The 22,614-nt window shown below is 39.4% G+C and overlaps 1 protein-coding gene across 1 annotated transcript in view; it reads right to left on the minus strand.

Moving 5' to 3' along the window:
• The window catches only part of PARVA (parvin alpha), a 173,058-nt gene that overhangs the window by 20,945 nt on the left and 129,499 nt on the right, over positions 1-22,614 (minus strand). The window contains exons 5-6 of the mRNA XM_059408059.1: positions 9,485-9,625; positions 2,345-2,460 (exon numbers count right to left, since the gene is read on the minus strand). Of these exons, the coding sequence (XP_059264042.1) occupies positions 2,345-2,460; positions 9,485-9,625 (257 nt within the window). The remainder of the gene's footprint in view (positions 1-2,344; positions 2,461-9,484; positions 9,626-22,614) is intronic.

Raw genomic sequence — 22,614 nt, forward strand, 5'->3', positions numbered from 1 at the left:
TATTCTAGCAGGATCCCCCCTTCACTCTCAATAGCGTCGCACCTCAGTTACACAGTAGTCCCAGGCAGAGAGGAAGGGCTGAATGCGGGACAGGAGCAGGCACTTTCAGTGGGGATGGTCAGGGACCCCTTGCAAGGGGAGGGCATCCTTGAGCTGGAACTTAACAGGACACAGAGGATTTGGCCAGACACAGGGGAGAGAGCACTCCAACAGAAGGGATGGCCTGAGTGAAAAGGCAGGTCACGAGAGCACAAATGGGTCCGGGAGCCTGTCTGGAGGGCTGGCGGCTGCCATAACTCGGTGGGGAGTCAACTGTGAGCTGGTCTGGAGTTTAAACCTCATTGTGTGGGGCTGGGAGCTAGCTAGTGAAAGGAGTGTTGGGGCTCAGGAAGACCCTCTGATAAGTGTAGGGAGGGAGATCCATTTCATCAGGTCTCTAAAGTCGTTCCCAGACACGTAGACGACAGCAGTTTGGGGATGGCAAGCGGTTGTCAGGGCAAGTTCATCGACAAAGGCAGAGAACAGTGTCCAGAAGGAGCCTCCAAGCATTAGCATGTCAGCTGAAACCTGCCTTCTTGCCCTCTTACCCAAACTTCTAGAACCTTCTCTTCTATTCCCACTAGCCACAGAAATGAGTGTCCTTGCAAAATGCTTTTATGGAAGGAAAGGTAGAGCTGGATAAAGGCCAAGAGCTTATCTGTACTAGGTTAGGAAGAACAGATTATCAAAGTAAAAAAGGAAGTAAACAAGAAAAATAAGTATACCATTTAAAAGGGATCCAGTAAGGATAAATCAAGACTTTTTCCTAATTCAGCTTCAACGTGTGTATGATTTTTACGCGGGGCTACTGGTATTTGTGTCCTTGTCTTGTGAGATTTTTTAGAGACATAAAAACTCATCTTCAATTTCATGCAGAATTCACTGCTTTTGAACAGAATGGAAAGGAATAACCCCTCACGCAGCTCCTGGATTCACCTTAAGCTATTAATTGTGTCTCCGAAGTCTCTCTGGGGCTCAGTCAGTGTCTTCTGGCTAATTCTGAGTTCTGCTTTTGTGCCTATTTAAGTCGACAAAGCACGATACCCCACACAAGCTGACGCGCATAGGCACCATTCTGTGCTACCTTGTCCTCTCATGAGACCAGTTCGGTCCTTTTAGCTGCACTTAGCCTTGGAACCACACATTCTCATCTCCTCTGACCCTCTGGTCACCCTCTCTCTGCTCCTTAGGTGTAATCTTGTCTCCTGGCAGACAGGGCCAAAGAGGACTGTTCCTATTATATTCCCCTGATGTTTAGCAAGTTGGGTCCTCAGAAGGTGTAGAAGAAATCCTTTATCACCAGGGCATGGCCCAGCAGCTGACCGAGGAGAGCCCTCACAACCTCCTTCCTTCAGTTAACTTCTGATCCCTGAAAAAGCTCAGCTTTTGTCCCAGAGGCTTGGCCTGGCACGGTTAGGCCAAGCCTACCAGCCCTCAGGGCTCTTCCTCACCAAGGGACAGCAGAGCCGCCATACTGTTCTCTTCTCCAGAGCCCTGGCTAACCAGAGAGCTGCTTATTAGGGGCGTTCTCCCTCACAGCATGTTTACTTGAAAAGAACAGAAACAAGCAAACAGAATGCTGACCTTTCCTAAATGGCCATAAAGTTGGAAAATGAAATTGAATTTGGGTATGTAATGGGGTTAGGAGCAGAGTGAGAGAGTTACAGGGAAAGAGCACACCCTCATTGTGGAAATTAGACAGCCATATGTGAATGGAAATTCCATCCAACAATCTGGGGAAGATGACCTGAGATCCCAACCATGCTTCTGTGGGCAGGTGAAAAGCAGCAGTGCCCTGAATACAGGCAAGGCCAGTCAGGGGCTCTCTCTCAAACACAGACAGACACACACACACACACACACACACACACACACTCCTTCCCACACATAGGTGTCTGTCTCTTCCCAACACCCGTGCCTCATCTGTTTAACCAAAAAATGATTCTCCATGGCTTGTAGGGTCTAAACACAAGGCATACATCTTTTCTCCTGACCCTACTGCACACACCTCACCCCCTCCAATACACAGTACCCGGACACCCTCCTGACAACAACAGGTAAACCCCAGGCACGTGCCCCACACAAGGCTAGCCCATACTCAAGCCCATCAGTTAATGCACGGTAACTGATCGCTGCCACACGCATTGGACACTGCGCTCACATCCCTTCCCGCAGACAGCACATCAAGGACATTCAGCATTCATTCCACTATCCTTGTAATAAGCTCCCCAGGCTGCCTTAGCTCCCGCATGAAGTCAGCCTCTATCCCCCTTTAAGGGCGCAGATGTTTGTCGTGCTGTCTTACCTGGACCACGACCACTTGGATGGAGACATGATCTGGGAGTCGGATTGGTGCCCGGAAATACTGGGACAGAGCAACCAGCAGATGCAAGATGGCTACCAGGCTCTTGGCATGAACAGCTGAAATAAAACAGGATTTTAAAATTAGAGAACCTTCTTCCAGATCCTAGGCAAATATAAGCAGATATTCAAAACGTAGCAGTACCATACCCAATGCACCTTCTATCGCCCCATCCCTGCCACAAAGGATCTCATGGGCCTCCCCTTTTAGGCCCCCTCAGTCTTGGCCAAGTCCCATGGAGCTGCTGCTTGGATCATGTTACTTTTGGGTTTCCCATATAGTGCCTCTCCACTCTAATCCAAGTTTCCAGTAGGGACCCTGACAACTGCTGAATTTTGAGATCAGATCAGCCCTCTGCCATCCCCATGTTTTTGCTCATTCTGTTCTAATAACCACGAGCGTGTCTGCTCTGCCTGCTCTCTCCCTTCTCCATTGACGGTGAACTCTTTGGGTTATCACTACTGCCATGTAGATGTATGCCAGGGCTCTACCCCAAGAACATCCTCAATAAATTGAGCACTGAGTCAGGAACACTGGGGATCCTTTCCTTTGTTCAGGGCTTAGAGTCCCCCGAGGAAGGCATGACACATCCAAAGGGCTTTGATGGTCTTCTGAACACTGTGTATGGTCTGCGTAGGCAGGGCCCCTTAGGGAAGGGCTGGGAGATGATGTTTATGACCCAAATAGCTTCTGTAGCTACAGAGCAATGGGCTGGATGTGAAACCACTAGGGAAGAGTAGGCCACCACTGAGTTGTAGTTTTTGCAGCAGCCGAGAGGAGAACATGCTACGAAAACGACAATGCTGTGACGTAATGGGTACACACGGGGTCAGTTCTCTGGAGCTTCAGTTCTCTCTCGCTTGACAAGCTCTGTATTGGTTTTCCTTTTCGTTTTCTTTTTCTTTTTTTTTTTTTTTTAAAGATTTTTTTATTATTTAATTGACAGACAGAGATCACAAGTAGGCAGAGAGGCAGGCGGGGCGGGGGTCGGGGGTCGGAGGTGGGGAAGCAGGCTTCCTGCCGAGCAGAGAGCCTGATGCAGGGCTCCATCCCAGGACACTGGGTGACCTGAGCTGAAGGCAGAGGATTGTTTTTTTAAAAGATTTTATTTATTTATTTATTTATTTATTTATTTATTTATTTATATTTTCAGAAAAACAGTATTTATTATTTTTTCACCATACCCAGTGCTCCATGCAATCTGTGCCCTCTATAATACCCACCACCTGGTACCCCAACCTCCCAACCCCCGCCACTTCAAACCCCTCAGATTGTTTTTCAGAGTCCATAGTCTCTCATGATTCACCTCCCCTTCCAATTTACCCCAACTCCCTTCTCCTCTCTAACATCCCTTGTCCTCCATGATATTTGTTATGCTCCACAAATAAGTGAAACCATATGCTAATTGACTCTCTCTGCTTGACTTATTTCACTCAGCATAATCTCTTCCAGTCCCGTCCATGTTGCTACAAAAGTTGGGTATTCATCCTTTCTGATGGAGGCATAATACTCCATAGTGTATATGGACCACATCTTCCTTATCCATTCATCCATTGAAGGGCATCTTGGTTCTTTCCATAGTTTGGCGACCGTGGCCAGGGCAGAGGCTTTAACCCACTGAGCCACCCAGGCGCCCCTCTGTATTGGTTTTCTGCCTGCATGACCTTGGGTAGGCCATTCAATGCCTCTGGAGCCTCAATCCGCTCCTCTTTGCAAATGGGGATAACAGTAACTATGCAGAAATACAATTTGTAAGAATTTCCAGAGATAACAGGCAAAGCTTTCAGCACATAGCAGGTTGTGCTATGGAATGGTTGGAAGGGTTGATGTATTTTTTTTATTATAACTCAGGAGAAAATACCTGGCACCTAGGCAATAAAGTCATGTCAACGATCTCCTCGTTCTTTCGCCTAAAAGGAAAGATTCACCAGATACCTTACCTGCCTTCACAGTCCTACCGGCCTCATGGGTTTCTCTTTATGGGGGGGAGGGCACTTAAGGGAAGAACCAAACATGCTCATTTTGTGTACTTAGCCCACACTGGATCCATTACCAGGGTGTCATTCTCTCTGCCCTGGGACTGAGGAACCTGCTTTAGTAGAAGTCTTAAGAAATCGCCAAGAAAAGGAAATGACTCAGACATTCCTTGGGCACTCATTAGTGTTGCTTGTTATCACTGCTGTTTCAAAGAAGGCTCTCCACTGAGAGCAGCAGCCCCACACCCACACACAGCAGACGATCTGCTCCTAACTCAGCCCCCCAGAAGACATTTTTCAGTTCTGGGCTTTTGGGCATCGACCACAATTTCACCCACAGTGACAGCCTCAAAAAAAGGCTCCCGGCATGGGAGTGACCTACTGCCAAGGCGGGCTTGCTGCCGGAGTGAGGCATCACCGGGTTTGCCTGTCTGATCAGAACTGCCATATCCCTGGCCCGTCACAGAGGGCTGTAAGGACATTGGCTAACTCTGCTAGAGGAGGTGTGGTCGAAAAGCTGGCTCTTACACACGGGTGGCCTGTACTTCATCTTGACCATCTCACTAAGCAACACAGAGCTGTTTCATAAGTACCATACAGATGTCAGTCTCCTCTGATGAGGGTTCTGTCCCCCGAGGAGTTTTTTCAAAAGAAGTAATTATAGTTTCTCTCTGCCTCTTTCTCCCCCCACCCCCTACACACACACTACATGTGCAGATAGGTTAATTATTATGTAATATATCATCATTAAAGAATTCTGGAAAACACCATGTATAATAACCAGAGGATAGTTTAGACCAGTGGTTTTCAAAAAACAATTTTTTTTTTTTTTTATTAAGCAGAGAAACCCTTTGTTTAAAAGCCATTAGGCAAAACAGATGAGAAAAAAAAAAGTACAAGTGCTCCCGTCCCCAAGTCCTAACTGCAGCCCACCCACGGCTGGCTCTCTCCTCACTGATGCCTGAGTTCCTCCTGGCAGATCATGAGGTTGGGCCAAGCATGGTTTAATAATCACTGCTTTAACAAATTATGGTATATCCACACAATGGAATAGTTTCCATGCGCTGAAGATCACTGTTGAAACAATGTAACTATAAATATTAATAATGTAATGTTAAACAGGAACAATAGAAACAATGGAAATAGACACACTTATGGATATACAGATTTAAACACATACACACACGTATGCACACACATACACACGCATGCTTGTGGCCAAGACTTAGAAAGGAATATTAAAAAAATGAAAACATGGTAGTTTCCTATTTCAAAGTTTTCTTTAGGCCAAAGATATGTCATCTTTTTCCATTAAGACAAATCCTAACAACCTTTGCATATTTGGGTGCCCGCTTCATTGCCACCTCTGAGCGTGTCTCCTGGTCTCTCCCTGACACTAGACAGAATCTAGAGCCACCGTGATCTGGCACTCAAGTCAGGAAGGCAATGTACAGATTTAGAGCAGGGCCAAGGTTCTGCTGTATAAACTGGGCACTCAGCCACTGTAACAAGAGCTGAAAAATTTCCAAGAAGCTGCCAAGTTAGAAACAGTCCTTCAAATAGGAGCTGTGGCGGAAATATAAACCCGTGCCATTTTTCAGGAGGCAATTTGACAATACATATTATGACCTTAGAAATGTACATATACTTTGGCCCTAAAATACCATTCCTAGCTTTTAGCCTAAAGAAGTAATTGTGGCTATGAGCAGAGAGAACTCATCAGGCTATGTTTATAAGGGTGAAAAAAAAAATCTCAAAATCCATCATTAATTAAATTGCTTATGATATAACCATATAATATCCTGTTACATAATGTTAAAAGTGACAGAATATTTAAAGATTTGTCAAGATCTACATCTTCTAAACATATACAGACTGAGCTCATCTTTATAAAAATAAACTCTATTTACAGAAGTATACACACATTTATTTTCCTCTTTCTTACGCCACTGTGTAAGACTTGATGGAGCACACTACCGGGTCCCTATCTCTGGGTGGGCGGCTTAGAGGAACAGCATGTACAGGCTTAGTGCACAGGTGCCAGACTCTCTGGCTCTCATTTCCGGCTCCGCCACTTACCACTCGTGTGACCTTGGACAATGATATTCCTTTAGCAAATATTACTGTGCTTAGTAATCACCAGTCACTCTTCTAGATTTTGGGGACTCAGTAGTGAAAAGACAAAAATCCCTGACCTCATAAAGCTTACAAAAATTGTTTCTTAACTTCTCTCTGACTCTATTTTCCCACCTGTAAAATGGGCATAATAGAATTCTTATCTGAGATGAGCGAGGATTACAAGAATCAAAAGATGTAAACTGCTTAGAACAGTATAAAGCATACAGAAAGCACCATAAATAGGTTAGATGTTTATATTTAAATGTCTTTTATCTTTGTAAGTTTTTAATAACAAAAATTGTTGTGAAGAAAACAGAAAAGGAAGAGTTTCCTAAAGCCCTAGATGAAATGCCTTGGTAACTCACAGCTATCCCTGCCACCTTTATCCTGACGGGGAAGGCGATACAATGTCAAACAGCCAGAGAGGAAAACAGGAGGGATGGAACTCCCCTCTCGGAGTGGGGCCCAGCACATTCCTTAGGGAAGAAGCCAGTGCTGCTCCCGGGCATCACAGGGAGCTGGCCACTGAGATAATTATCTCTCTGACCTAGTAATTCAGCTCCCTTTTGGAAATCTATCTGACAGGAATAATTTGAGAGACGCAAAAAGAGACCCAACTTAAGACATTTGACTTGGCCTTATCTGATAGGAGCCATAGGCCAGCAAACGTCTTGATAGGATCAACGTCAACATAGGGTTTAAACTTACTATGGGATTATCTACCCCATGAAACAGAAGCAAAAGGAAGTACAAAGACCCCACGGGAATATAGGAAATACGATCTAATATTAAGAGAAAGCAACATACCAGACTGTATATGACTTCATCAAGGAAAAATAGGCATGATATGGACAGTAGTGGGCAAAAAAAATGGAAATAGCTAGATGAGAATGGTAATACAGGGGACTATTGTACTCACACACATCTCCCTGCAAGAAATGAAGGTAAATGTGAACGAAACAAATCATTAAAAGCCACTGAACACAGTAGTCTTCTGGGGCACCTGGGTGGCTCAGTCGGTTAAGTGTCCAGTTCTTGGTTTCAGCGAGGTCATGATCTCAGGATTGCGAGATTGAGCCCCGGGTTTGGCTCTGTGCTCAGCGCTGAGTCAGCTGGAAATTCTCTCCCTCTGCCTCTCCCCCTACTCATGCGTGTGCTTGCTCGCTCTCTCTCTCTCAAATAAATAAATCTTTATTTATTATGAAGATTTAAAAATTTATGATAAAGATTTATTTATCTGAGAGACAGCAGAGTGAGAAAGAACACTTGTTGGGGGGGAGGGGCAGAGGGAGAAGCAGACTCCCCACTGACCCAGGAGCCTGATGTGGGGCTGGATCCCAGGACCCTGGGATCATGACCTGAGCCAAAGGCAGATGCTTAACCGACTGAGCCACCCAGGTGCCCATAGATACATCTTTAAGACAAAAACAAACAAAAAACCCCATTCTTCTGTCTTTCCCAAGCTGGATACCCTGGCAAGTTAAGAGGTGTTTTGTTTTTTTTTGGAGGGGTACGTGGAGATGGTCCATATTTAGGGAGCAGGAAGTAGAATGAGATGAAAGGAAGTGGGGCTCTTCATTGGAAGACTTTTAACGCTTGTGACGGTTCTGGAGTTCCAAAATGTAGCTGCAGATCCTACACACGTAATCAAGGGCTCTTCCTCTCCCCCCCGTACTCCCAACACTATTAGCAGACCCTGGGGCAGCATCCAGGGCCCAGCACTTGGCCTCTCCTCCTGCTCCTGGGTGTTCGTCAGGCAGCGGATGCCCCACTCCAAGCAGCGTGTGCTGTGTGCGCCAAGATGTAATTACACAGCAGGAGACACGCGGCATCTCCCCTCCAATGTCAGATGCTAGAAACTTGCTGAAGAGGTTGTGTCTGGCAGTTACTGGGTCTCTAAGTTGAGGGGTAAAGATTTCCTTTTCTCTCCCAAGTTAGAAAGGCATGCTTTGTTTTGTTTTCTGCTCTTGCTGGGGAGGGCAGGTGTCCATTCTAAGTTTTTATAAACTGGATACAGCAAGGTCTAGTATTTAACTCCTTGATACTTAACAGCAGAGGACACCATCTAGATGATTTTATTAATCTGAATTCTTCTTTTCATCTATTGCAAAGAAGAAAACAACTCTGGACTCCCTCCGAGAAAGCTGTTATTGCTACTGGGTTCACCAGATTTGCCGATGTAACGCTGATTCTGTTACGGACTCATAGTATCCGTAGCAGACTGGCGGGCCCTTAAGAAAAGAATAGGCCGTTCACATTTTCCCAGGTCCTGGGGCTACACTGACTGTGCAGCCTGAATTTGAAAATCCTGTTCCAGGGCCTGCGATCCCAGCCAGATCTTTGACCCTTCTGGAAAATAGAGGGCTGAGAGGAAGGTCATGGGCTTAAGAACAGAGTCAAGTCCTCCCCACCCCACCGGGGTCAAGAAGTAGGGATCCTCACCTCCTCCCCGCTCTATGAGTTAGAGACACAGCTTTCTCGAAAGGTTGTGCTGGGGCTCAGGGGGAGCTCAGTCAGGAAGAGTCACAGCCTCCTCCCTGTCTCCCAAGAGCTTGCTACAAACAGCCTTTCACAGAAGCGCACACCGGACTTGGTTCTTTTCCCGGCAGTGCAGAGGAGAAGTTCTCTGAGGAAGGGCATGTCTGGCTCAATGTTAAATGGGTTCGCACCCCCCACCGCAGGCCTGCCAGGTCCCCGGATGGCCTCTCAGGGAAACCGAGGGGTGGGCACCACAGCCCCATCCTTCTTTTCTTTTTCTTTTTCTTTTTTTTTTTTTTTTTAAGATTTTATTTATTTATTTAACAGAGAGAGATCACGAGTAGGCAGAGAGGCAGGCAGAGAGAGAGAGAGGAGGAAGCAGGCTCCTGCTGAGCAGAGAGCCCGATGCGGGACTCGATCCTAGGACCCGGAGATCATGACCTGAGCCGAAGGCAGCGGCTTAACCCACTGAGCCACCCAGGCGCCCCCCATCCTTCTTTATGAAACTCACAGTCCACGTTCCACTTGATGCTCCTGGGAGGAAGTTTCAGGGTTTCGTTGATCTTCTCCAGGACAGTCTGCAGCTTTTGCTTCTGAGCTATCTCCGACTGGGTGACTTCGGCAACATTCAGCTTCTCGCTCTCAAGCTTCTCTAGGGTGACAAGGGGGAGAGAGAGCAGCCGTTACCTCCAGCCACAGACCACCCCAACTCATGCGTTAGCTCGCTCATTCATTCCCTTCCATGTACACCTGCGCTCGCACCTCTGCTCGCTCCACCAGTGTATACGGAACATCCGTTATGTGAGGGATACTGCCCTCCCCTCAGCCAATGGTGGCACTGGTGACACCAGCATGCTGAGAGCTTACCACTCTCTTGAATCCCCACATGATAGGCTCCCGGGAGCACAGAAGTGGGGCATGTAACCCAGCCTGTCATAATTGAACCCTTCTCCACCACTCTGGATTCTTCCCTCTTTTCAACGCTGCCTTCTCCAAGCGTACTCAGGGCCCCAACTAGATAGCCTTGTGTGCCTCCCCTGGGCCTTTTGCACATTTCTGTCCTGTGCGTATAGGTATGTGTCATGCTGAATCACATTTATCTGTTCTAAGCACCTTTTTCCGTATAAACCCACCTGGAATGTAACTTATTTGATGTGTCCTATTTCATAAATTCTAAAGCATACTCCCCCCCCCCATTTTAACATGCTCTGTTATGAAATCAGAGCTTCTTCAAATTAATGGCATTCTACGGTTGTGGTCCGCCAGGTGGAAGACAGGAGCTCTCACTGCTTCATGTTGGGCACCTTGTGTCCTAGCTCTTCAGTGTGGCCACTATCTTGTCTCAATCAGCCTAGAAGAACACTTTCCAAAAGTAGGAAATAAAAATTCTAAGGAAAAAGAAAACTTTGGGTAATAGCAATTTAAATGATTTTTCTTTTTTTGAGTGGTACTTGTAAAATGGTATATTTTAAAATCAATTGTTCTTGAATACAATGGCATAACCCCTTAATACTTACAGACAAAACATTCTAATCATTTCATTGGTCTGAATTTTTATGCATTAAGACAAATTTTGGATTTCCAAACGGGAAGTATTAACTGCTGTTGGATTCACCTAATCTCTCCACAACTCCTTCAGGACTGATAGAACTGACACTCTGAAATAGGTTTAAAATGTCTTTTTCCTTTGTTTTTAAGGACTACCCTATAAAAGAATTAAACTTTATGCCAATGGTTCCCCCCATTGCTTATATAATATCTTTTATTTTTCAGTAGTTGTAGCTCATCCAGATCAAATATCCCTCGGGTAATTCTTTGAAGATGAGATTGTCCACTGGAGAATTTCCACAGTTTTTGTGGATTTAAGAATTCTTTTGTGCACCTGGATAGAATGGGCTCAAGCTCTTCTCATTTTTGGAGGCCTGAGTGTTCTCCTTCTCTTCTCTTGCGTTGCTTACGGCCATCATTCTTTACTTCTAAATGCCAGGGATGTAATAAGCCTATATTTAAATGTCTTCCTCTTGATTGTTCAAATGCGAAGAGACCATGTGTGCCTTTTCTATTTTTAGGCTGTGAATTCTTATCTTGGATCCTCTCCTACTGAAGAAAGGACAAGTTGTTTGTATCTTATGTTGCAATCACAATTTTGGTAGTTTGGTAGAGGCTGTCCAAAGTACTAGGTTAAGGAACCTTCTGAAACCTTCTCTTGTCTAAGAAGAAAAGATCACCAGGTTAGGATAGTGATGAGTGTCTTGGGAGAGCGCTTGGGGTTGGGGGGTGGGTGAGGCTAGGAGTGGCAGCGTCAGAACCACTCTCCAGCTGGCCATGTTGTGGTACATCGTGGCCTGTGATTTTTCATATTTATAACCTTCTGTTGGCATTGGACTTCTTAGGTCTCTGAGTCTGTTTTCTAGCTCACTAACTTTTTTTTTTGCACTGTTGTCCATTCTGTTCTCATTTTTAAAAAAAATTGGATTTTAGACATTACCTGCTAGAATACTCGTTTTTTCTGGTTTTGCTGTTATTTTTGTCACAATAGTAACATTATGATCTTCTTAAAGTTAAGAAAAGTTTGATTTTTAACATCTGGCATTATTCAGAACGAGACTTTTTATGGTTTGCTTATTTCTTTTGCATTACTAATTTTGGAGAAAACGTAATTCTGCTTTACTTTTTTTTCTACTTTAGTTATGCTTTGGGTTTTTTGCTTCTAATTTTTGTCAGGTATTTTATTTTAGGCACTAATATTGGTATAATGTGGATTTGAGTAGCTAGAATATCTTGAAGTAAACTTTATTAATAGTTTTAGGTATATCTTTTCATGTTCACACACACAGAGTTCTCTCTCATTCTCTTTTAATGAAAGTGAGATTACAGTGTATATATTTTTCTGCTACTTTTTTATTCATTCAAACATTTATTATGAGTATCTAGGTCAACATATATGGATATAATTCATTTTTTGGGTACCTTTTGACCACCTTTACCTACTCTGTCCACCCCAACCCCTTACTTCTGGCAACCACCACTGTTCTCTTTATCTATGAGCTTTTTTAAAAAAATAAAAATTCAACATATAAGTAAGATCATATAGTATTTTACTTAGCATAGTGTTCTCAAAGTCCATCTACGTTATTGTAAATAGCAAGATTTCACTCTTTTTTATGACCAAATAATACTCCACTGTATAAATATACATACACCGTGTCTTCTTTATCCATTCATCCATTGATAGACACTTAGGTTGTTTTCATATCTTGGCTCTTGTAAATAATGCTCCAGTGAACATAGGGATGCACATATCTTTCAATTAGCATTTTCATTTTCTTCTTTAGACAAATAACCAAAAGTGGAATCAGTGAACCATATGGTATTTTCATTTTTTATTTTTTTTAAAAGATTTTATTTATTTACTTGACAGAGATCACAAGCAGGCAGAGAGGCAGGCAGAGAGAGAGAGTTGGAAGCAGGCTCCCCACTGAGCAGAGAGCCTGATGTGGGGCTCGATCCCAGGACCTTGGGATCACGACCTAAGCCAAAGGCAGAGGCTTTAATCCACTGAGCCACACAGGCACCCCAATTCATTTTTAATTTTTTAAAGAACCCCCATATTGTTTTCCACAGTGGCTGCACCAGTTTACATTCTTAGCAACAGTGCATGAATTTTCCCTTTTCTTCACATCCTTGTCAATATTTATTATTTCTTGTCATTCTGGTACTAGCCATTCTGTTACTAGCTCTTCTGACTCATGTTAGGTATTATTGTGGTTTTGGGTTGCCTTTCTCTGATGATTACTGATGTTGTGCACCTTTTCATGTGTCTGTTAGCCATCTGAGTGTCTTCTTGGGAAAAGTGTCTGTTTAGGTCTTCTGTGCATTGTTAATTTCGAATGTCTCCCCCCCCACCCCCCTTTTTTTTCTGTTCAGTTCCATGAGTTCTTTAAAATTTGGATATTAAACCCTAGCAAATACCGCCCCCCCAACACACTTTGGTAGGTTGCCTTTTCATTGTGTGGATGGTTTCCTTTGCTGTGCAGAAGCTTTTAACTTTGATGTGGTCCCACTTATTTTTGTTTATGTTGTTTTTGTTTTTTTGTGTCAAATCCAAAAAAATGACCACTGAGACAAATGTCAAGGAGATGACTGCCTATGTTTTCTCTGGGGAGTTTTCTGGTTTCAGGTCTATGTTCAAGCTTAAAGACCCATTCTGAGTGTTTGTATATGTTGTAAGACGGTGGTCCATTTTCATTCTTTTGCATGTGGCTGTCCAGTTTTCCCAATACCATTTATTGAAGAAACCATATATTCTTGGCTCCTTTGTCATAAATTAATTGGCCATATATGTGCAGCTTTATTCCCAGGCTCTCTATTCTGTTCCATTAATGTACGTGTCTGTTTTTATGCCAATACCATACTGTTTTGACCACTGGAGCTTTGTAATACCGTTTGAAATCAGGGAGCATGGTGCCTCCATCTTATTCTTCTTTGTCAAGATTGTTTTGGCTATTAGAGGGCTTCTGTGGTTCCATACAAATTTTAGGATCCTTTGTTCTATTTTTTTTTCTGGACAATGTATCTTTATTTCTATCTATCTATTTATTTTCATTTGCATATAATTGACACAAAATGTTATAATAGTTTCAGGTGTACAAAAGAGTGATTCAGGGATGCTTGGGCAGCTCAGCTGGTTAAGCAACCGCCTTCAGCTCAGCTCATTATCCCAGGGTTCTGGAATAGAGTTCCACATCGGGCTCCCCTGCTCTGCAGAGAGCCTGCTTCTCCCTCTCCCTCTACCTGCCACTCCCCCGCTTGTGCACTCTCTCTCTCTGTCAAATAAATAAATAAATAAATAAATAAACAAATAAATAAAATACCTAAAAAATAGTGATTCAACAAGTTTACTCTGTTATGTTCACTACAAATGTGGCTACCATTTGTCTTGCTACATCTCCATTACAAAATCATTGACTATATTCTTTATGCTGTGTCGTTTATTCCCATGACTTATTTCAGTTTTCTGTGAAAACTACCATTGGAATCTCAATAGGGATAGGATTGAATCTGTAGATTGCTTTGGGTAGTACAGACATTTTAACAATATTAATTCTTCTAATCCATGAACACAGAATATCCTTCCATTTGTGATCTTCAGTTTCTTTCAGGAATGTCTTACAGTTTTAAGTGCAAATGTCTTTCACCTCCTTGGTTAAGTTTATTCCCTGGTATTTTACTCTTTTTTGATGTGATTGTACAGGAGATTGTTTTCTTAATTTCTTTATGACAGTTTCTTGGTATATAGAAATGCAACAAATTTTTATGTATTGATTTTGTATCCTGGAACTTTACTGAATTTGTTTGCTAGTTCTAGAAGATTTTTTGGTGGAATCTTTGGGATTTTCTCTATACATTATCATGTCATTTGCAAATAGTGATAGCTTTACTTCTTCCTTGCCAAACTGGATTCCTTTTATTTTTCTTGTCTGACTGTTCTGGCTAGGAATTCCAATACTATGTTGCATAAAAGTGTCTAGGGTGAGCATCCTTGTTTTGTTCCTTATCTTTGAGAAAAAGCTTCCAGCTTCTCACCATTGGGTATGCAGACTTGTCATATAGAGCCTTTATTATATAGAGATACATTCTCGCTGTACCCACTCTGTTGAGAATTGTATCATTAATGGATGTAGAATTTTGTCAAATGCTTTTTCTACATCTGTTGAGATGGTCACATGATTTTTATCCTTCATTTTGTTAATGTGGCATATCACACAGATTGATTTGTGGATATGAAACTGTTCTTGCATCCTTGGAATAAATCCCACTTGATCATGTGTATGATCCCTTTAATGTATTGTTGAATTCACTTTGTTAATATTTTGTTGAGGAGTTTTAAATCTATGTTCATTAGGATATTGTTGCCATTTTCTTATGGTGTCCTTGTCTGGTTTTAGCATTGGGGTAACACTGGTTTTGTAAAATCAGTCTGGAAGTGTTCCCTCCTCTTCTATTTTTGGGAAGAGTTTGAGAAGCATTGGTATTAATTTTTTTTAAATGTTTGATAGAATTCACCAGTGAAGCCATCTGGTCCTGGATTTTTGTTCGTTGGGGACTTTTTAATTACTGATTCAGTTTCCTTATTAATAATCAATTTGTTCAGATTTTCTATTTCTTCATGATTTAGTCTTGGTGAGTTGAATATTTCTAGGAATTTATCAATTTCTTCTAGGTTGAACAATTGTTGGTGTATAATTATTCACAGTAGTTTCTTATGATCCTTTGTATTTCTGTAGTATCAACTGTAATATCACCTCTTTCATTTCTGATTTTGTAGCCTCTCTCTGTGAGTCTAGCTAAATGTTTGTCAGTTCTGTTTATCTCTTTAAAAAAAAAAAAAAAACAGCTCTGGGGCACCTGGGTGGCTCAGTGGGTTAAGCCTCTGCCTTCAGCTCAGGTCATGATCTCAAGGTCCTGGGATCGAACCCCGCATCAGGCTCTCTGCTTGGCAGGGAGTCTGTTTCCCCCTCTCTCTCTGCCTGCCTCTCTGCCTACTTGTGATCTCTGTCTCTGTCAAATAAATAAATAACATCTTAAAAAAAAATAAACAGCTCTTAGTTTCACTGATCTTTTCTATTATCTTTTTAGTTTTGAAACATGTCTTTATATGATACATGTCTCATTCAAACATACGAGTATCTTTCTATGTCAGTACATATTGATAAAACTCATTTAAAAAATCTACCTAATTATTATGGGACATAACTTATTCAACCATTCCTCTGCAGATACATAGTCAGTTTATAAGCCACTTTTTTCTCATTTGTGTTAAAGTTTTAATAAATGCATGTGTGGGTGGGCATGTGTGTATGTTACTAGCTGATTATTGCTAGTTAAAAGAAAAGCTGTTGGCTTACAGATCTTCTTCTTAGAGTCATCTTACCAAATCTCCTTATTAGTTCTATTATTGTTTATTTGAGTTTTTAGCATTCTCTGCATATGGAAATAAGATAAAACATAGTTATCTCGATGTTGTAAGCTTATATCATTTATTTCAATTTCATGACATTTTAAAATAAAAGATTTGAGAACCTCTTCCACTATTTCTACTCCCTACTTTATTTTTAAAATACTCAACCCCCAAAATTTAACAGATCCACTCAAATATCCTTATAGTTAAATAGTAATTGCACTCATTGTTGCTAAGTATTTATAGATAATTTCTTTCTCAAGACTCTTGGTTTTTCTCTTTTGCTCTTTATTAGGCTAATTTCAGCTTGCTACATGACAATTTTCTATTGCTGAAATTTTATTTTCCCATGAAATTGTTTCTTTCATGTTTCTATAGTTCTGCAAATTGTTCATCATTAGTTTAACTTGTTGTAAAGTAATAGGCATGACTTTGAAGTAGGATGTTATTTAGAAAATTTTCTCAGGATTATTTTGTGAATCTTTCACTTGTTTTTGAATTTAGCATCCCAGTATGCTTTTGGAGAAATTATTTTTAGAAAACAATGAAATAGTATTTAAAAGTTCTGAAGTATCAATACAGGGCAGAATAAACTCAATTACTCTGAATGGTAGAAAAACTGAGATGTTCTAAGAAACAGAGTTACTATATATAACATACTATATTAATGTAACTATTCTTCAGAGAATCAGAGTACATAAAATACTCTTTCCAATATGAGTGATTCCTGAGTTATTACATTTGTATTTTTCAAATATACAGAGAGGCTTTGTTAGAAATTTTTTTTTAATTGTATCATGGCCAGAGAATTTGGTCTGTATAATAATATGTTGAGACACACTTTTCAAACTCTGTAAGTGTTCCATATGCGGTTTTCTGAAAGAAAGAATACTACAGTTTTGGTATGGCTGGTTAATTGTATTCTCCAAATCTCTCTCCTTATGAACTTTTTTCTTAATGTGTTTATTAATAGGTATATGTTAAAAATCTAACACTGTGATGGCAATTTATGATGTCCCTATAATTCTGATTGTCATTTTTATACAGTGATGCACAAAAAAATAGGTTTAAAGTGTCTGTATTTTCTTAGTAGCTTTATTCTCCTCAATATGTAGAGACTTTCTACAGTAATTCTTTTTGCCCTAAAATCTCTTTTGTCAGATGTTAAAATAGTTACCCCAGCTTTCTTTTAATTAGTATTAGTCTAGTCTATGCAATTATTTCCACTCTTTAAACCACCCTAATGCAGGGTTTGAACTTACCACCCTGAGATCAAGACCTGAGCTAAGATGAAGAGTCAGGTGCTTAACCTACTGAGCCACCCAGGTACCCCTAATTATTTCCACTCTTTAAACCATTCTTTGTCCTCATAAATTAAGAATGTCTCTTGTAAACAGCCTGTAAAAAAATGTTGGGCTACCTAGTCTGACAATCTCTGTCTTTCAAATGGATAAAGTCAATTTATATTGAAAGGGTTCGTCAATATACCTGGATTCACTTCTACCAATTTACTTTTAACTTTCTATTATTCTGCTTTTCTGGTTTTTTTTATCCACCCTTCCATCCTTGCTTTCTCTTGGAGTAAGGTTTCTATTTTCTCATTTCATTTTTTCCCCATTGCTAGTAGGGAGGTTTACACTCTGTTTTATTATTTTAGTGGCCACCCCCCAAAATTTATCATGTGTATTTAATTTAATAGAAATAATACAGGCTTTCTCAATCTGACTTATTGCACTTAGCCTGTGTACTAAATAATACAGGGCTTGAGATACTTTGACTCTAGTCATACTCTTCCTGACCTAAATGCTATTATTGGTATTTTATCTTAATTTTAAAAATCAACAAATTAGACATCATTTTGATTGTTTATATTCATTTAATTATTGCTTTCATCTACCCACCATGGTGATATTTTTTATTGTAGATATAGGTTTTTATTTCATTTTATTAAAAAATTTTTTTGAGTAGAGTTCACACAATGTTACATTAGTTTCAGATGTACAAAACAGTGACTCAACATCTCTGTATATTATGCTACACTCTCCACAAGTGTAGCTACCATCTGTCACCATTCAGCACTATTACAATATCACCAACTATATTTCCTTTACTATATATTTTATTCCCATGATTTACTCATTCCGTATTGGAAACCTGTATTTCCCATTCCCCTTTGTCCATTTTTGCCTATCATCTACCCCTTCCTTCTGGCAAGCATGAGTTTGTTTTCCATTTATGGATATGATTCTGCTTTTTGTTTATTCATTTGTTATGTATTTTTACATTCCACATAAGTGAAATCGTATGATATTTGGCTTTCTCAGTCCAACTTATTGCACTTAGCCTAATACCCTCTGGGACCAACCATGCTGTCACAAATTGCAAGATCTCAACCTTTTTTCATGGCTAATATTCCACTATATATACATATATACACACAACTTCTTTATGCATTCATCTATCAATGGGCACTTGGGTTCCATATCTTGGTTATTATAAATAATGCTGCAAAAAACACTGGGGTACATAGATCTTCAAATTAGTATTTTTGTTTTCTTTGGATAAATATGTAGTAGTAGAATTATTGGATGGTAGGGTATTCCTATTTTTAATTTTTTTGAGGAAACTCCATACTGTTTTCCACAGTGGCTGCACCAATTTACATTCCCACCAATACACAAGGGTTCCCCTTCCTTTGTATGCTCACTAACACTTGCTATTTCTGTCTCTTTGATTTTAGCCATTCTAACTGGTTTAAAGTGATACCTCATTGTGGTTTTGATTTACATTTCCCTAATGATTACCGATGTTGAACATTTTCTCATGTATCTGCAGACTGTCTATATGTCATCTTTGGAAAAATGTTCTATTCAGGTCCTCTGCCTATTTTTAATTGGATTATTTGATTTTCTTGGTGTTAAGTTGTATAAGTTCTTTACATATTGTGTATATTAATCCCTTGTGAGATATGTCATTTTCAAATATCTTTCTCCTTTCAGTAGGTTGCTTTTTTGGACTTTTGTTTTTTTTTCTTCACTGTGCATACGCTTTTTGTTTTGATGTAGTTGCCCTAGTTTATTTTTATTCCCCATATCTTAAGAAATATATCTAGAAAAATGTTGCTATGGACAATGTCAAAGAAATTACTGCTTAAGTTCTCTTTTAAGATTTTTATGGTTTCAGGTCTTACATTTAGGCATTTAATATATTTTGAGTTTATTTTTGCATGTAGTGTAAGAAAGGGTTCAGCTCATTCTTTTGCATGTTGCTGTCCAATTTCTCCAACACCATTTGTTGATGAGACCATCTTTTCCCCATTGTATAGTCTTGCCTCCTTTGTCACACCTTAATTGACTACATAGGCATGGTTTTATTTCTGAGCTCTTTATTTTACCTACCATGTGACCTTTGCTCATCATTTTTTGTTACATTTCAGATCTTTATTTTGGGTTCATTTTTCTTGCTCTGGAATATATCCTTTAGAGATACCTTTCAGTGAGGGTCTTTTGGAAGTAAACCCTCTTAATTTATGTTTGCTTAAAATGTCTTCATTTTCTCATTTAAAAAATTTTTAGAATTAAATTCAATTAACATATAGTGTATTATTAGTTTCAGAGATAGAATTTAGTGATGCATCAGTTTCACAGAACACCCAGTGCTCACTATATCAAGTGCCCTTCTTAATGCCCATCACCCAGTTACCTCATCCCACACTTGCCTCCCCTCCAGCCACCCTCAGTCTGTTTTCTATAGTTCAGTCTCATCTTTAAAAAATAGCTTTTTTTCTGGGTAACTTATAACTTGGCATTTTTTTCTGAATTTTGAAAATTTCATTTTAATATGTTTTGGCTATTGTTGTTCCTGAAGAAAGATGGCTTTCACTCTGTTGTTATTTTATAGGTAATCTATCTTTTCTCTCTGCTTTTAATCATTTCTTTATTTTCAGTATTCTTTACAAAGGTTTCATTATAAAGTGTGCAGGTATAGATTTCTTTTATTTATCCTCTTTGGGAGTCTATGAACTTCCTTAATCTGAAAATTCATAGTATTCATCAATTCTAGAAAATTTCCATTCATATATCTTTAAATATTGCCTATTCCTCATTTTCCTTACCTTCTCCTGCTAGGATTAAAATTAGCTATATGTTGGATTTTCTTAGAAAATCTCTGTCTTTTAATTCTCTTTTTTATTTTAGGCACTCTTTTCTCTCTAAATTGCCTTCTGGGTAATTTCTTCAGTGCCAACTTCCAGTTCACAAATTCTTCCTTTAGCTATGTCTAATCCATTGCATTTTCTAATGACTACTTTTTTGTTTTCATATCTAGAAGGTCTGTTTGGTTCTCTTTCACATTGACTTGTCCAATTTTGATAGCTAGTTTTTAAAAAAAGATTTATTTATTTTAGACTTTATTTTATTTTATATATTTTATATTTATTTATATTTATAAGATTTAGATTTTATTTAATTTATTTTTATTATTTTATTTTAATATATTATATATAATTTATTAATACTATTATTTATTTATATTTATATTTTATATTAATTAGATTTATCTTTTATTTTATTTATTTTAGAGAGCAAGTGAGAATGGAGGAGGGGTGGAGGGAGAGGGAGAGAGAGTCTTAAGCAGACTCCATGCTGAACACAGAACCCAACTCAGGATTTGACCTCATGATCCTGAGATCATGACCTGAGCTGATACTTTGCTGGCTGCACCACCCAGGTGCCCCTTGATAGCTACTTTTTAAAAATCATCCTTTCAATAGCCTTGTAAAATTTTTGTTTTAACATATTTAAATATATTTTATATTCCTGGACTGATCAGTAGTAGCTAACATATAGCATTTGTCAGATGAATTTACAGTTTATTATTCTGTTGATCTTTGTGCAAAGTGGCTTGCTTCGTATGGGTTTCATTTCTGACTTTTAGCTTTTTTGGAATTTTTTCTCTGGGAGCTCTTTGTGACCTGGGTTTAAAGTTCATTCCTCTGAAAGGACATATGTTTTCTTCTACCTTGGGAAGCATTAATAATCTGGAATAACTTTTAACTACATATTAATCTTGGTTTTTTTGACAATATAGCAAACTTTAATTTTTATTTTAATTATTTTTATTTTTAATTGGAGTACAGTTGACATATTAGGCTCAATGAACAATGTAGTGATTCAAATAATTATTTAGATTATTAAAAGCTCACCATGATGTGTATCTATCATTGGTCACTATATAAAGTTACCCCAATATTATTGACTATGTTCCGCATGCTGTACCATTCAACCTCATGATTATGTATTTTATAACTGGAAGTTTGTACCTCTTAATCCCCTTCAACTATTTTTCCCATTCCCCAAGCCCCCTCCCCTTTGGCAACCATCAGTTCTCTGTGTGTGTCATTCTGTGTTTTTGTTTTATTTTTTAGATTCCACATATAAGTGGAATTATATGGTATTTGTCTTTCTCTGACTTATTTCACTTAGGATAGTACTCTTTAGGTCCATCTATGTTGTCCCAAATGGCAAGATCACATTCTTTATAGCTGAATAATACTCTGTTGTGTGTGTGTGTGTGTGTGTGTGTGTGTGTGTGTGTATGTATATCACATTTTCTTTATCTTCTTATCCATTGATAGACACTTAAGTTCTTTCCATAACTTAGCTATTGTAAGTAAACTTGCAGTAAACATAGGGGTGCATATATCTTTTCAAATTAGTGTTTACATTTTCTTTGGGTAAATATTGAATCATTGGAATTATTGGAATTATTGAATAATAGGGCATTTCTATTTTTAAGTTTTTGAGGATCCTCCATATTGCTTTTCACATTGGACGTACCAGTTTGCATTCCCACCAAGAATGCACAAGGGTTTCTATTTCCCCTGTCTTCTCCAACACTTGTTGTTTCTTGAGTTGTTTATTTTAGCCATTCTGACAGGTGTGAGGCAGTATCTCATTGTCAATTTGATTTGCATTTCCCTGATGATATGATAATAAGTATGTTTTCATGTGTCTGGTGTCCATCTGTACGTCTTCTATGAAGAAATGTCTATTCATGTCTTCTGCCATTTTTTAATTAGATTATTTGGTTTGGGGTATTAAGTTGCTGAATTCTTTATATATTATATATATATATTTATATATTTTGGATACTAACCCTTTATTAGACACATCATTTGCAAATATGTTCTTCTATTCCCTAGGCTGCCTCTGAATTTTCTTCATTGTTTCCTTTTATGTGCAGAAGATTTTTATTTTGATGTAGAACCAATAGTTTATTTTTTTGTTTCCCTTGCCTCAGGAGATGTATCTAGAAAAGAGCTGTTATGGCAGTGTCAGAGAAATTACTGCCTGTGCTCTCATCTAGGATTTTTATGTTTTCAGGTCTCCTATTTAGGTCTTTGCTTCATTTTGAGTTTATTTTTGTGTATAGTATAAGAAAGTCATCCAGTTTCATTCTTTTGCATGTTGCTGTCACCAACACTGTTTATTGAACAGACTTTTTCCCATTAGATATTCTCACCTGCTTTGCTGAAGACTAACTGACCATATATTTGTGGGTTCATTTCTGGGCATTCTATTCTGTTCCATTTATCTATGTGCTTATTTTTGTGCCAGTACCATACTATTTTGATTATTACAGCTTTGTAATATAACTTGAAGTCTGGAATTGTGATATCT

Source organism: Mustela nigripes, chromosome 1 (genome assembly GCF_022355385.1).
Source record: "Mustela nigripes isolate SB6536 chromosome 1, MUSNIG.SB6536, whole genome shotgun sequence".
Classification (NCBI taxonomy): Eukaryota; Metazoa; Chordata; class Mammalia; order Carnivora; family Mustelidae; genus Mustela; species Mustela nigripes.